Source organism: Pelodiscus sinensis, chromosome 19 (genome assembly GCF_052426305.1).
Source record: "Pelodiscus sinensis isolate ZL-2025 chromosome 19, ASM5242630v1, whole genome shotgun sequence".
Lineage (NCBI taxonomy): Eukaryota > Metazoa > Chordata > Testudines > Trionychidae > Pelodiscus > Pelodiscus sinensis.
The window spans coordinates 3,646,193-3,659,039 of NC_143070.1; the positions used below are offsets into that span (position 1 = coordinate 3,646,193).

At 52.2% G+C, this 12,847-nt stretch overlaps 1 protein-coding gene across 1 annotated transcript; it reads left to right on the forward strand.

Moving 5' to 3' along the window:
- Positions 1-2,222: 2,222 nt before the first annotated feature.
- On the forward strand, positions 2,223-12,332 carry LOC149522060 (uncharacterized). The gene is made up of 3 exons (XM_089770719.1): positions 2,223-2,668; positions 7,538-7,594; positions 8,376-12,332. The coding sequence occupies exons 1-3, from the start codon at positions 2,590-2,592 to the stop codon at positions 8,582-8,584; spliced, it is 345 nt and encodes a 114-aa protein (XP_089626845.1). The 5' UTR covers positions 2,223-2,589; the 3' UTR covers positions 8,585-12,332.
- Positions 12,333-12,847: the final 515 nt, after the last annotated feature.

Below are 12,847 nucleotides of genomic sequence, written 5' to 3' on the forward strand. Positions count from 1 at the left end.
GTCCCTGAGCTCAGAGCTCAGGTGTCCCCTCTCCTGCAGAACAGGAGCTGCTAGCCGGTACCAGGCCTTTTTTGGGTCTCCTCCCTCAGTTCTCCCTGTGGGCACCATCCCACCCTCAGCGGCCCTGGGGCCAGCCCGGCCCTGCGTGCAGATCTGGGCTCTGAGTCCAGCTGGTTTCGGGCCAACTTCCAATGCCAGCGGGGTTGGAATCTTCAAAGGAGAATCCTAAAACTCCAGAACAGGAAGGGACCTCGAGAGGGTGTCGAGTCCAGTCCCCTGCCCCCATGGCAGGACCTGGCACCGTCCGGATCATCCCTGGGAGAAATAATGAACAGATCAAGCCCCGACAGCAAACTGAATATCGATTTACGTGACACCTCCCCTCTCCTCGCACTCGTGACAACTGCTCTCCGCAACTCACAGAGCCCAGAGCCAAGTCCAGCAGAGCTAGGAACAAAACACGGCTGTGGGTCGGACCATCCTGTTTATTCCCAGTGCCCCCTCCCCCTTCCAAGTCATCCACGCAGGGCTCTGATCCCCTGAAGGGAGAAGAGCCAGACATGCAGGGAAACCCACGGGGAACGTTGCTATTGATTTTTCTCAGGAGGTGCCCAGATACCGTGGGGATGGGCAGAAGAACTCCGGGAGAAGAGGCTGGAGAGAGGCTGTTCTCAGCGGTGCAGGATGGCAGAACAAGAAGCAGTGGTCTCAAGTTACAGTGGGAGAGGTCTAGGTTGGATAGTAGGAAAAACTAGGCGAGTGGGGAAGCACGGGGATGGGTTCCCAAGGGACGGGGTGGAATTTCCATCCCTAGAGGTTTTTATGTCCTGGCTGGACAAGGTCCTGGCTGGGATGATTGAGTTGAAGTTGGTCCTGCTTTGGGCAGGGGGTCGGACTTGATGCCTCCTGAGGTCTCTGATTCTATGATTTTATGAACTCACTGGACATGCATATGCAGCGATAAAAAACCAGCATCACCAAGTTCAAGAAGCCAGGTCCCCTGACATGGGCTCGCAGGACTGCAGCTGCGGGGACGTCTATGAGATCCTGCCTCTTCCTGGGGTCTCAGAGCTCTGCCCACAGCCCAAACGTCTACACCACCATTTTATAGCCCGCCAGCTTGAGATGCCTGATTAGGGCCATCCGTGGCCATGCCATGGGTCTTTTATCTCAGGGTAGATGTTCCCTTAGTCAGCGAGACCTACAGAGTACCAGCGAAAAAGGAAAGGGGGTTGTTAGATTGAGGACGAGGAGCTGGTAGCTTTCTTTTTCTCATCCTTTAACCTTAACTCTGCCCTTTTCCCTCCCCTCTGGGAGATCACTGCACCATACCACCCTCTGCCAACCCATAGTGATTCCCATCAGATCAGTATCATGGCCCGGTTCACAGCAAAAGGTCACAGGATGTATGCCTGGTAGGGCTGCCAGATACTTTCACAAAAAATCCTGACTAGGGAGGGGGGAATAATTGGTTGACCAAACTTGCTGAGCAAAAAAAAAAAAAAGGTCGCTGCGCCTTTAAATTCCAGCACTGCTCACCCCCACCAGACGCAGCAGGGGAAAAGTGTCCCCAACAGCCTGCCATCCAAGGAAAAAGGAAAATACCAGATTTTTACATGTCCAGTATTTTCTGTTTTTGTTTTGTTCTTTTACCAGATGGAAGTCACAATTACTGGACTGTCCAGGAGAAAACTGGACACCTGGTGGCTTTAGCGCCTGGGAGCATGGATTGAGAGCAGTGCTGGGCACAGAGAGAATAGGTCTTTTAGGGGAGGCAGTGAATTCTTTTATAATCCCTGGTCCTGCCCACTCTTCCCAAGGAAGCAGCCGTAAGATTGGGGTGGCATTTTCTGATTTTCCCCAAAGTTTGCATTTTGGGGAAATCTGTTCTCCCACTCCAGAAGGACACAAGAAGCCCAGGGCAGTATTGAAGCTGCATCCTTAACTCCACCTTCATGATTTTTGTGCATATGGATTTCAGTTGCATGCCTGCATTTAGTGCTTTATCATGGCTGCCTAATAGTAACATGGGCTTAGATTTCTCCAGCTCTTTCCTCTGCTAACACTGATTTCCAGGAAGCTAGTGACAGAGAAAAGCAAGTCAGGCTCTGGCATCAAATCTAGCTTCAGTTTAGGGAAACCACGGGAGAGAAAATAAAGACTGGCTGAGATCAACTTCACAGAAGGCAAACTTGGCTCTCCAATGTAATTCAGCTTTCTCTGCTCACTTCCCTTTTCGCTATGGTTCCTGAAATGTAGTTTATTTAGCTAGCAAAGAAAAATAGAAAGGTTTTTTGGGGGTTTGGGGGAATAGTGCCCCCTGGTAAACAAAGGAGACAAAGACGGAACATGAGTAGTGAGGAAACTTGTTTGTTGTACGTCTCTATGCCTGTCAAAAGCTACTTGTGCCTGGTGGCTACTGAACGCCTATGTCATGACCAGGGAGAAACCCATCTTCCTGTCCTAATCCATTCCTAGCAACGAGGGGATTTTTGCTTGACTCAGCAGATGCACAGTATCCGAGGGGCTCCCCTATTGCTGGCTCTGGGGAAAGTTGGTGCATTCTAGCGTAGCCACCGAAGAAGAAAGATGTCGAAGGGACGTCTCCTCTGGCCACTGCTGCTCCTCTTGATCGTAACTACAGAAGGGAAGCCAGTCCCCACCTCAGGTAAATAACTTACCACGTCGGGAAGAATCCCCTTTTTTTCCCCACCACCAGGCAAACCAAGGGGCTTGACCCTACCCTGCCTGCTTAGAATCATAGAGCTGGAAGAGACCTCAGAAGGTCATCAAGTCCAGCCCCCTGCCCAAAGCAGGACCAATCCCAACTAGATCAACTCAACCAGGGCTTGGTCAAGCCAAGAACCACACGTGAAGACTTAGCTCAGGGAACCCCTCCAGGGATCTTTCTAGGCAGCCGAGCCCAGAGCCATTTCAACCCCCTTGAGGAAACAGAGAAGGGTCCCTCCAGCTGGTGAGAAGATCAACGGGGCAGGGAGGCAGAGATGGGTTTGAGAGGGACTTGGCTGGAACCAGCGGGAGAGGCTGGGTGGCGTGAAGGAGGCAGGAGGGCTGAGGGAGTGATTGAAAGGGGAGGTGAGAGGAACGGGGGAGAGAGGGGATTGGACTGACAGGAAGTGAGTCTGAAAAGGAGGGGGCGGCATGGATGGATTTGGGGAGGCGGGTTCTGAAGTGAGGCCAGGACTGGAGAGGTCTCTGAGTGGACATGGATGGATTTGGGGAGGTGGGTTCTGAAGTGAGGCCAGGACTGGAGGGGTCTCTGAGTGGACATGGATGGATTTGGGGAGGTGGGTTGTGAAGTGAGGCCAGGACTGGAGGGGTCTCTGAGTGGACATGGATGGATTTGGGGAGGCGGGTTCTGAAGGGAGGCCAGGACTGGAGGGGTCTCTGAGTGGACATGGATGGATTTGGGGAGGCGGGTTCTGAAGGGAGGCCAGGACTGGAGGGGTCTCTGAGTGGACATGGATGGATTTGGGGAGGCGGGTTCTGAAGGGAGGCCAGGACTGGAGAGGTCTCTGAGTGGACATGGATGGATTTGGGGAGGCGGGTTCTGAAGGGAGGCCAGGACTGGAGAGGTCTCTGAGTGGACATGGATGGATTTGGGGAGGCGGGTTCTGAAGGGAGGCCAGGACTGGAGGGGTCTCTGAGTGGACATGGATGGATTTGGGGAGGCGGGTTCTGAAGGGAGGCCAGGACTGGAGGGGTCTCTGAGTGGACATGGATGGATTTGGGGAGGCAGGTTGTGAAGGGAGGCCAGGACTGGAGAGGTCTCTGAGTGGACATGGATGGATTTGGGGAGGCAGGTTCTGACGGGAGGCCAGGACTGGAGGGGTCTCTGAGTGGACATGGATGGATTTGGGGAGGCGGGTTCTGACGGGACGTCAGGACTGGAGAGGTGTCTGAGTGGACATGGATGGATTTGGGGAGGCGGGTTCTGAAGGGAGGCCAGGACTGGAGGGGTCTCTGAGTGGACATGGATGGATTTGGGGAGGCGGGTTCTGACGGGACGTCAGGACTGGAGAGGTGTCTGAGTGGACATGGATGGATTTGGGGAAGCGGGTTCTGAAGGGACGCCAGGACTGGAGGGGTCTCTGAGTGGACATGGATGGATTTGGGGAGGTGGGTTCTGAAGGGACGCCAGGACTGGAGGGGTCTCTGAGTGGACATGGATGGATTTGGGGAAGCGGGTTCTGAAGGGACGCCAGGACTGGAGGGGTCTCTGAGTGGACATGGATGGATTTGGGGAAGCGGGTTCTGAAGGGACGCCAGGACTGGAGGGGTCTCTGAGTAGACATGGATGGATGTTTGAGATCCTGAGGGGGCCATAGTTAAATGAGAGAGTCTCAAGAAGAGAGCAGAGGGGAGATTTCAGGGAGGTGGCACGGATAGATCTGAGGATAGTAACACAGAGGGATTGTGGATGAGTTGTGGGGATGAGGATGAATTGGCTGAGGATCAGGCCAAGAGGAAGGGTTGGGGTGGGTGGGTATTCGGAGGGCTGAGAGGAAGCTGGGGACGTGTTCCTGGATTGTGTCTGTCTTCACACACTGGGCGAGAGACTGACTCACTGGTATATGAACGTACCGTGCCTAGCACTGCCTAGGCCCCTAACCTCTACCTCGGCACCTTCCCACGGCCCAAACAGCAGCCAAGTTGCTCAACGACAGGCACAGAGACATTAGAAAGAGGAGTTGGTAGCATCCAAGGGCTTCTTTGCACTAGCAGAGCCAAAGGGAGGGGACATCTGTCAAAAAGAGGCTCGGGAAATCCCCAGCTAGCATCTGTGACTTTCAAAGGGGCGGGGGAAAAAAGAAGCCACAGTGGAATATCGGGGGAAACCCAGCATGCTAGAAGTTAGTGACGGTTGAGAATTTTGTTGTCAGAAAAGGGTTTTCAATGGCAACCTGGCTTTTGAACCCTGATTTAAAAAGTCTACAATAACATAATTGTACCAATCAAAATTCTGTGCGGTTTGACAACAGCGGAGGTTGAATTGATTCAGCAAGATAAATACTCAGGTTGATTCAAATCACACAGAATTGAAATGATTTTTTTACAATTTGTGTTTGTTTCCTTTTTTAGTTTCCTTTTTTCAGCCAGGGGAAAATAAATTGGGGTGGAAGAAAGAGAGAAAAAAAGGGAAAAAACTCCCTACAAAAATGAAAATCAAAATATGTCTTTTGATTTGATTCATTTGATTTAAATTGAAATAATAGGGTTGGGTCGGAATTGAGTTACATCTTGGAAGAAGTGGGATGTGCCCACGAAAGCGCATGATAACATCTATATGGTTTTTTAGTCTTTAAAGTGCTACCAGACCATTTGTTGTTTTTTTTATAATTTATCCCGTACAGACTAATTTGGCTTCCCCTGAAGATTTTGGTGAGGGTTGGAGAGAGTCCGAAAATGTATCAAGTCTTTTTACCTACCAAAAAATGTGTTTTCAGACTATCTGAAAATGTTTCAGACAAATTTTGTTCCATTCAGAAAATTGAAAAAATGAAATGAAAGAAAAAAAAATGTATTTTGAAACCATTCAAAAAGAAAAAGAATGTTTTGATTCAAATCAAGTGGAAGTGTCTTTGTTTTTTTATTTTTGTTTTGTTTTGTTTTGTATTTGTTTCCCCCTTATCGGCACTTTTCCAGAGTAAAATGGAAGTGGAGAAAGGGGGAAAAGAAAAGAAAAGAAAAGGGGGAATTAAAAGAAGGCTTACAGCTGATTCTTCATTACTGACCGTTTTCAACTCAAGAGCGGGTGCTTTTGTAAAAGATCGACTCTAATAATTGCTTTGGGGCTGGTCTCAGACCAAGATGATCACAATTGTCCCATCTGGCCTTGAAATCTATGAAATGCATTTCTGGCATCAGGAATTCCCGGGAGTTGGCCATTCCTGTTGAAAAGCTTTGGTGGGAGCTCAGAAAGCCTAGCCAAGAGTGGGAGGCTGTGGTAAGAGACTCCGATTCTGCTGCAGGGGAGATTGTGGCCCGTGACAATTTTCATGATGTGTCATTCTAGAAACCCCAGACCAACTTCCCTTGACCTTACACAGCTGTTGCCTCATCAACACACACAAACCTAACCCACATCCGGCCTCCCAGTAGCCGGAGTAATTAACCATTAGCACAAACTCCCAAAGCGAAGTTTCTTCTCCAGTCCTTTGATTTTTTCAGATCCAGCGTGGACACTTCGCTAGGAGACAGGTTCAAAACAGGAGGTGACTGTGGTGAAAATATTCTGCCCCATAAGATACCGGAGATTGGACAGCCCCATCTCTGGCCTTGAAATGTACTCATGAAACCACAAGCTGCTCCTCCCAATTTTTGCATGTTCTGTGCTCCCCTCCTCCTATAATTAACTTAGGCTCCAACCATTATTCCCTCTAATTTTTTCCATCCATGTGCAGAATAAATTTTGTTATTTGCACCAAATCACAGGCAGATGTGCACCACCAATAGGAATACATACTGTCAGCTGTGGGCTCTCTGCTTATTAGCTGGGCAGCATAGAAAGCTCTCCAGGGTAGCTGAATGAGGGCGGGGAGGGGAGTAGGATCTTTCCTGAAAAAAAGCTTGGTTTTGCCAAAAACAGAAAAATGCTTTGGTGAAAATTTTCAGTCCTTTTTCAAGGTCAGAGCTAAGGTGAAATTGCATATCTTGACCGTATTTCCTGGGTTTCAGAGATTTTTACTATGTGCCCAGTTTATGGGGACCACTGATTTTATTATTTATTATTGAAGTTATTAAAAATATTTGTACTCCACCTCTTTATTTAAAATAGTCAAGGGGGATTTTAATCCTTGCACACAGTTTGTCGCAAGGTCTACAGGCCTGTGCCCGAAGGGTGTGCATCCCTGTTCACTCCGTGGATACATCCTTCCATGTGGACCGCCTCGATGGCTCCACCTCCCACGGGGTGGAGATCCTGGTGTCCGTGGTTGGGATCTCACAGCCTCTCCGTATCTCGTTCGCCGGGAAAATCTCCGTGTCCAGCAGAGGCTTCAGAGAGGAGCACATGAGCTGAGGGGGCGGAAGGCAGGTGGCCTCCGTGGCCTCTGGGGAGTGCTTGGCTCATGTAGACCTGGGAGTGCTGGGTGAGGCTTTAGTAACCCTGCTCGGTGCCTGGCCTGGCTAAAGCAAACATCTTGGAGGACTATCGGTCCTTTCTCCAGCCCACGGAGGACTCACTGGGCACACGGATGGAGCAGCCGCAACCCTGGGTGGACAAATGTAACTGATCTGTATTGGACATTCCAGGCTTGGTTTCTAAAGGCACAGCTGGCTGCAAAACTTGGGGAAGGAGAGCTAAGGCAATAATCCAGCCCTTCCGGCATGAGGCCGGGTACAGAAGACCAGAGATGAGACTGGTTTTCTTTTCCCTGTCTGCCAAAGGGCCCCCCTGCCCCCAGCAGGGGCTCACTGAGCGGAGAGCCAGCCCTGGGTGAGGGGTGGGAAGTGTCACACGAAAGGCGGTTCCCCCAAATCCCCGCTCTCATCGCTTGACCCTTTCGCATTTCAGAGCCCACCCCAACTCCGCCTCTGGGAGAGGGAGACCTCCACGAGAATGAAAAGGGAGGTAAGTCAGTGTCAACCTCAGGCGGTGAGAGATAGCGGTTAGAGACGAGAACGGGGCTCCAAGACTCCTGGGTTCCATCCGCAGGGCTAGGCGGGGTGGGATCTTTCCTGAAAAAAGTTGTGGTGTCTCCACGTTTGCCTTTTTCCACCAGAAAAACTGCTTCTGTGAAAAATTCCAATCAGCTCCCAGGGTCAGAGTTAAGGTGAAGTTGTGGGTTAGAGTGCCCCGAATGGTATTTCCTGAGTTTTAGAGGGCATGATGCAGCACCGGGCAATCCTAACTATGCATTAACAACTTTTGGGGGGAGCAGTTCATTGGTATTGCAAGGGTAGCTGTGGCTTCCTAAAATCCCCTTCTTCCCGCGCTAGGTGCTGTACAAACACATGGTGCCTTGCCCTAGAGAGCGATAGGGTTGCCAGGTGTCTGATTTTCACCCAAATCATCCGTTATTTGGGTCCCCTGTCTGGTAAAAACACCCAGAAAATACTGGACATGTGAAATGTCTGGTATTTCCTGTTTTACTCAATTTTCCCCTGCCATGTTTGGTGGGGGAGTGAGGAACGTGGGGCCATTTAAAGGCACAGCGCCTTTTTTTTTTTTTTTTTTTTTGTTGCTTAACTTTGGTCTCCCCCTTTTGTTTTCTAAACAGAATTTTTTCTTGGTTTTTTTTGGGGGGAAGATGAGAGGGGTTCAGTATTTTTTTAAAATCATCTGACAACCCTAGCAAGTGAGCCATCTAAGATTTTCTGAATAACGCTCTCCTTCCTCTCTTTCATTTCAGGGCCTCTGAGCAATGTTGACACGATAGCATTGGTGGTGGCTGGAATGGTCGCAATGCAATTCCTTCTCTTGCTGCTGGCTATGTATATGACCCTCTCTCTCTGCGTGTACACAAAGGAGCGGCCCAACGGAGCTGAGGGAAACCAAACACCAGTGTCAGCACCGATGAGGAAACAGAGCCAGCAATCCCTTCATCAAGCTATCCTATGACAGGGCATAGTGACCCTTTAGAACACAAGAGACACATATGGGGAGGGGGGGTCATATTACTCCATTCCAGGGATTAGGCTGCAAAAAGTTAAGCGCACAGTCAACCTGTGGAACTCCCTGCCAGAGGATATGGTGAAGGCTGAAAAAAAAGCTAGATGGATTCATGGAGGTTAAGTCTATCGATGGCTATTAGCCAGGCTGGGTAGGATGGTATTCCTAGCCTCTATTTCTCTGGAAGTGGGTGACAGGGGAGGGATCACATGAGGATGACCTGGTGTGATCCCTCCCTCTGGGGCATCTGGTGTTGGCCACTGTCGGCAGACAGGATACTGGGCTAGATGGACCGTTGGTCTGACCCAGTCCGGCCGTTCTTATGTTCTTAAAGATATGGGAGAAAAGGAATACCTCCCAGAGGAATGGATCCCAGAGGGTAATGCCCTGGGAGAGAACCCAGGCTGCTGAGGGTGCCTAGAACCAGAGCCCTGAAGGCCCCTCCCACTTCACTCAGGCATAAAGAATCCTGGGAAGTGTAGTCCCAGAGGCTGCTGGGAGTTGTAGGCCTCCACAGCATGGCATGCTGGGAATGAGGCGCTTGTATATAAAGTGCCTCCTCTCTCATAACACCAGGGGTGGGGCTTAGGACAGAAGGGGCAGGGCCAAAGGAAGTCAGCTCTTAGCGCCACCCGGACCAAAGTGCTGTGGTGCTCTCACTGAAGTAGTTCAAAGGGGTTTGTGACCCCTTTGTATGTCCAGGCCCTGGAGCAATTTCCTCTTCTGTCTCCAGCCACCCCCCACTTCCCTGTCAGTGGCCCTAAAGCTGCTGGAGGAGGGGTGCCACCTCCCCCCCCCCCGCAAGGTGGGCTGCGGCAGGGCTGGGTCTGCTGTCTACTGCGGAGGCTACACATCTACCAGCTGATCGGTGGGGGAAGGGCCGCCCAGGAGGATCAAGTATTGATCCCTGGCAGGGGCGATAACACTGTTATGGGGGGGGGGGCGGGAATTGAGCGCCCGCTAATTTTTAATTTAAATCCCTGCTTCATTAGCAATTTCCGTCGGCTACATTTGCATCCCTAGCTCGCACTAGGGAGCAAGTGTAGACGTACCCTTAGGCGGTGTCTACACGGGCGGGTTATTGCGCCAGAATGGCCGTTCTTCCAGAAAGCATCCACACTGCCCACCCGCCCTTGCTCTAGAAGATTTTCAGTACGGCGTGGTGAGAGAGGGCTTCTTGGGCAAGAGCGACGCTCTTTTTTAACAGGCGTAAGCCCTCTTGCTCAGCCGCTGGGGGAGGGTCCAGGCCAGGAGGGGGCGTGGCCAACGTGCTGCGGAGTTGCTCTAAGTTACAGCATCCCCGGGGCTGCTCTTACTTGCACTGCGGTGTGCACCTCCCCCCAGAGCAGCCCAGACCTGGGAGGTGCAAGCTAAGACTGGTCCGGGCAGTGCACCCCCCTTCTCCTAGGCAGCCAGGGGCTGGTTTGGTTCCTTTCCCAGTCCAGAGTCAGCTGAATTTGCACCTTTTCTGGGCTAGCACAGGGGGGCAGGAGCAAAATCACCTTGGCCCCTCCCACATCCAACCTTCCCTGCCCCTGCACCAATCCCTGCTGTACCCCATGGCCACGCCCCCTCTAGCTCCGCCCTCCTGCCCCACATTCCCCATAGCCAGGCCCCTCTTTCTTCCTCCTTCCCCACCCCCCAAGCTGGGGTGTTCCTCGGGGCTCTGGACTGACTCAGGGAACCTCAGGGGTGGCAGGACCCCAGGGAGCCCAGCCCTATGGTGGGATGGGAGCCAGGCCACCCTCCACAGCAGGATCCTGCGGGAAGAGACTCCAGGGGGGATGCTGCTCCCACCCCCGCCTCACTGTCCAGCAGGGGCCCCTTGCTGCAGGCACTGGGGGGTGGGGTATAAATACAGCGGGTGAGGATCCTGTGAGCTCCTGGCATGCACAGCAGCCTTGCTCCAGGACCGGTCCGTGGTCCAGGATCCACCTGGCACAGGTAAAGGAGGGAGCCAGCTGGCTCCGGTATCCCCAGGCCTGTCCCATAGGGATGGGAGCCCCTTTAAGAGCGGGGCTTGCTGGAGGGGGAGGGAAGGGCTGGGCTGACACATGGCCCCAGCCATTGGGTAGCTGCAAACACGCCCCCGGCTGAGTCAGCTGCTGGAGAAGGGGGGTGAAGAGAAATCCACCAGCCCAGGCTCACACTCTTCTGCGTCTCTTTGGGGACAGGACTCTCTCTGCAGCACCTAACGGGCCGGGCTGGGGCTTTTCCCCCGGTGGGGGCTTAGATCTGAGGAAGAAGAGACTGGGCAGGTTTCTATTTTCATGTGCAGAAGAGGAAGATCAGGAGATCACTGCTCGGCCAGCCTGGGGAATATTTGCATTGGAGTTTCCAGCTGGTGTAAACAGGCCCAAGTGGAGTCACACCTGATTGACAGGCCCACTGGGGATCTGGACTGACTCTCATGGAGCTGTGCTGAATTTCCGCTGAGCCTGGCCCTTTGATTCCCCCGGAGCTGGGGCTGTGGATTATTTTACTCCTATGACGCTGCTGCAGCTGCTGGTGGTTTGGCTGGGGAAGGAGGACGAGGGAGGCGAGGCCATGGGAGAAACCCGATGGCTACAGCTGGGATTCTGGACCCGAGGGGGAGGGCGGGGTGGGAAGAAGACCAGGCGGGTGTGTCTGCCTGGAGCTGGACCCCTGGATCAGACGCGGCAACATGCAGCCGGAGGAGGGCTGGGGAGAGATCAACGTCTGGCCCGGGTGGGGGGAGAGTGAACCCTTTGGATGGAAAAGTCTCTTTGCAATGAAGACACAATGTGACAATCAGCTCCTTGCTTGCTGGGACCAGGCTACAGGGAGCCACGGAGCCGGTAACACCCCCTTGCCTCCTGTCTGCCCCCCACTTTCTCTCGCTATTCCTCTTAGGGCCCGGTGGCCTTGTGGGGGGCTGGCTGCGGACCTGGGTTTCAAACACCAGCTGTGTCAGTGACCCCCTGTGTGACTTTGGGCAAGGTCACTGATACTCAGCCGGGCCCAGGTCTCCCCCCGCCCTGCTCTAAGACCATCCCGCCTTTGTCTTTCTGGGCCCCCGTCCTGCAAATAATTTGCACTCGCTGGCCACAGGGATTACTGTGGAGCTAGGGGGGAAATCATGGATCAGAATAGGATCCAGGGGGCTGGACTTGCTAACCTCCTGAGGTCTCTTCTAGCTCTATGAGTCTATGAATTTCAGGGGCCTTAAGCTGTGAGCGCTGTCTGTAGCCTTGTCCAACAGCACCCATGTCCCAGCTGCAATAGAATAATTCTTGCCACAGTATAAACTATAATTGACCGATGGGGCGAGGGAAGCAAAGAGATAAGGAAGGAGGATTTTGCATATTGTAAGAGTTAATTAAGTGGCTAATCTGGAGTTACTGCCAATATCAAAAGGTGGGGAGGCTGTCTTTGCAACTTGTAAGATAATTATGTTTATGAAGGCCCATGCGCAATGTGTCAAATTGTAGCATACATAGCCACTTAATTGACTCTTGCAATAAGCAATTTCCTCCTTTCTAATCTCTTTCCTCCCCTCTCCCCACCTTCTGTTCGTGTAATTGATATGTTAGTTTGTAATTTGTTTAATTGTTTTATTGCATCCCTCTGATAGAGAATGGTCATGCCCATTCACTTTCAGAATATGATTTGAAGTAGTGAGTCTGACCCACAAAAGCTCATCACCTAATAAACCATCTTGTTAGTCTTTAAAGTGCTACATGACTGCTTTTGTTGTTTTGCCTTATCAAGGCAATTGTACACCTCTTCCCCTCCTCTTCCTCCTCCCGCCCCGTACACACCCGATTAAAAAACTTGTCCTCATTTTTCAGACTTGCAATTTGGTCCCTCAAGTCATGGCACTGAAAGGCTTCAATGTTGGGGGACTCCTTCTGAAGTCTCCTTTAAATCGGCCTCCTGCTGCAGTGGGGGAACCAAATGCCCCTTTTAAGGATCAAGCTTCAGCTCTTCTCCTTGTGCGCCTGGGGGGCCATTTCTGTGCATCCGGCGCCATCGCGTGGACACAGCTTGTTGCTGATAGAAGAGGTTGTTCTCAACCGTGCACTGAAGGACCCTGATCTCTGGGGCTGGAGCTGTGCTCCCCAGAGGGCAGCTCTTCCGGGGCGGAGGGGGGAAGGGTCTGTGTCTGTGTGTTTGTTAGCTGGGGGCTAGGGCTCTATGGGCCAACTCTGACTTCCAGCTGTCCCTGCCCCCCCAACTGAGCCTGCAACC

Bases quoted from the DNA above. Each gene is read 5' to 3' on its own strand.
- LOC149522060 (XM_089770719.1), top strand. From the start codon at position 2,590: ATGTCGAAGGGACGTCTCCTCTGGCCACTGCTGCTCCTCTTGATCGTA. The intron at 2,669-7,537 runs GTAAATAACTTA...TTCGCATTTCAG, and splicing joins GAAGCCAGTCCCCACCTCAG to AGCCCACCCCAACTCCGCCT. The intron at 7,595-8,375 runs GTAAGTCAGTGT...CTTTCATTTCAG, and splicing joins CCACGAGAATGAAAAGGGAG to GGCCTCTGAGCAATGTTGAC.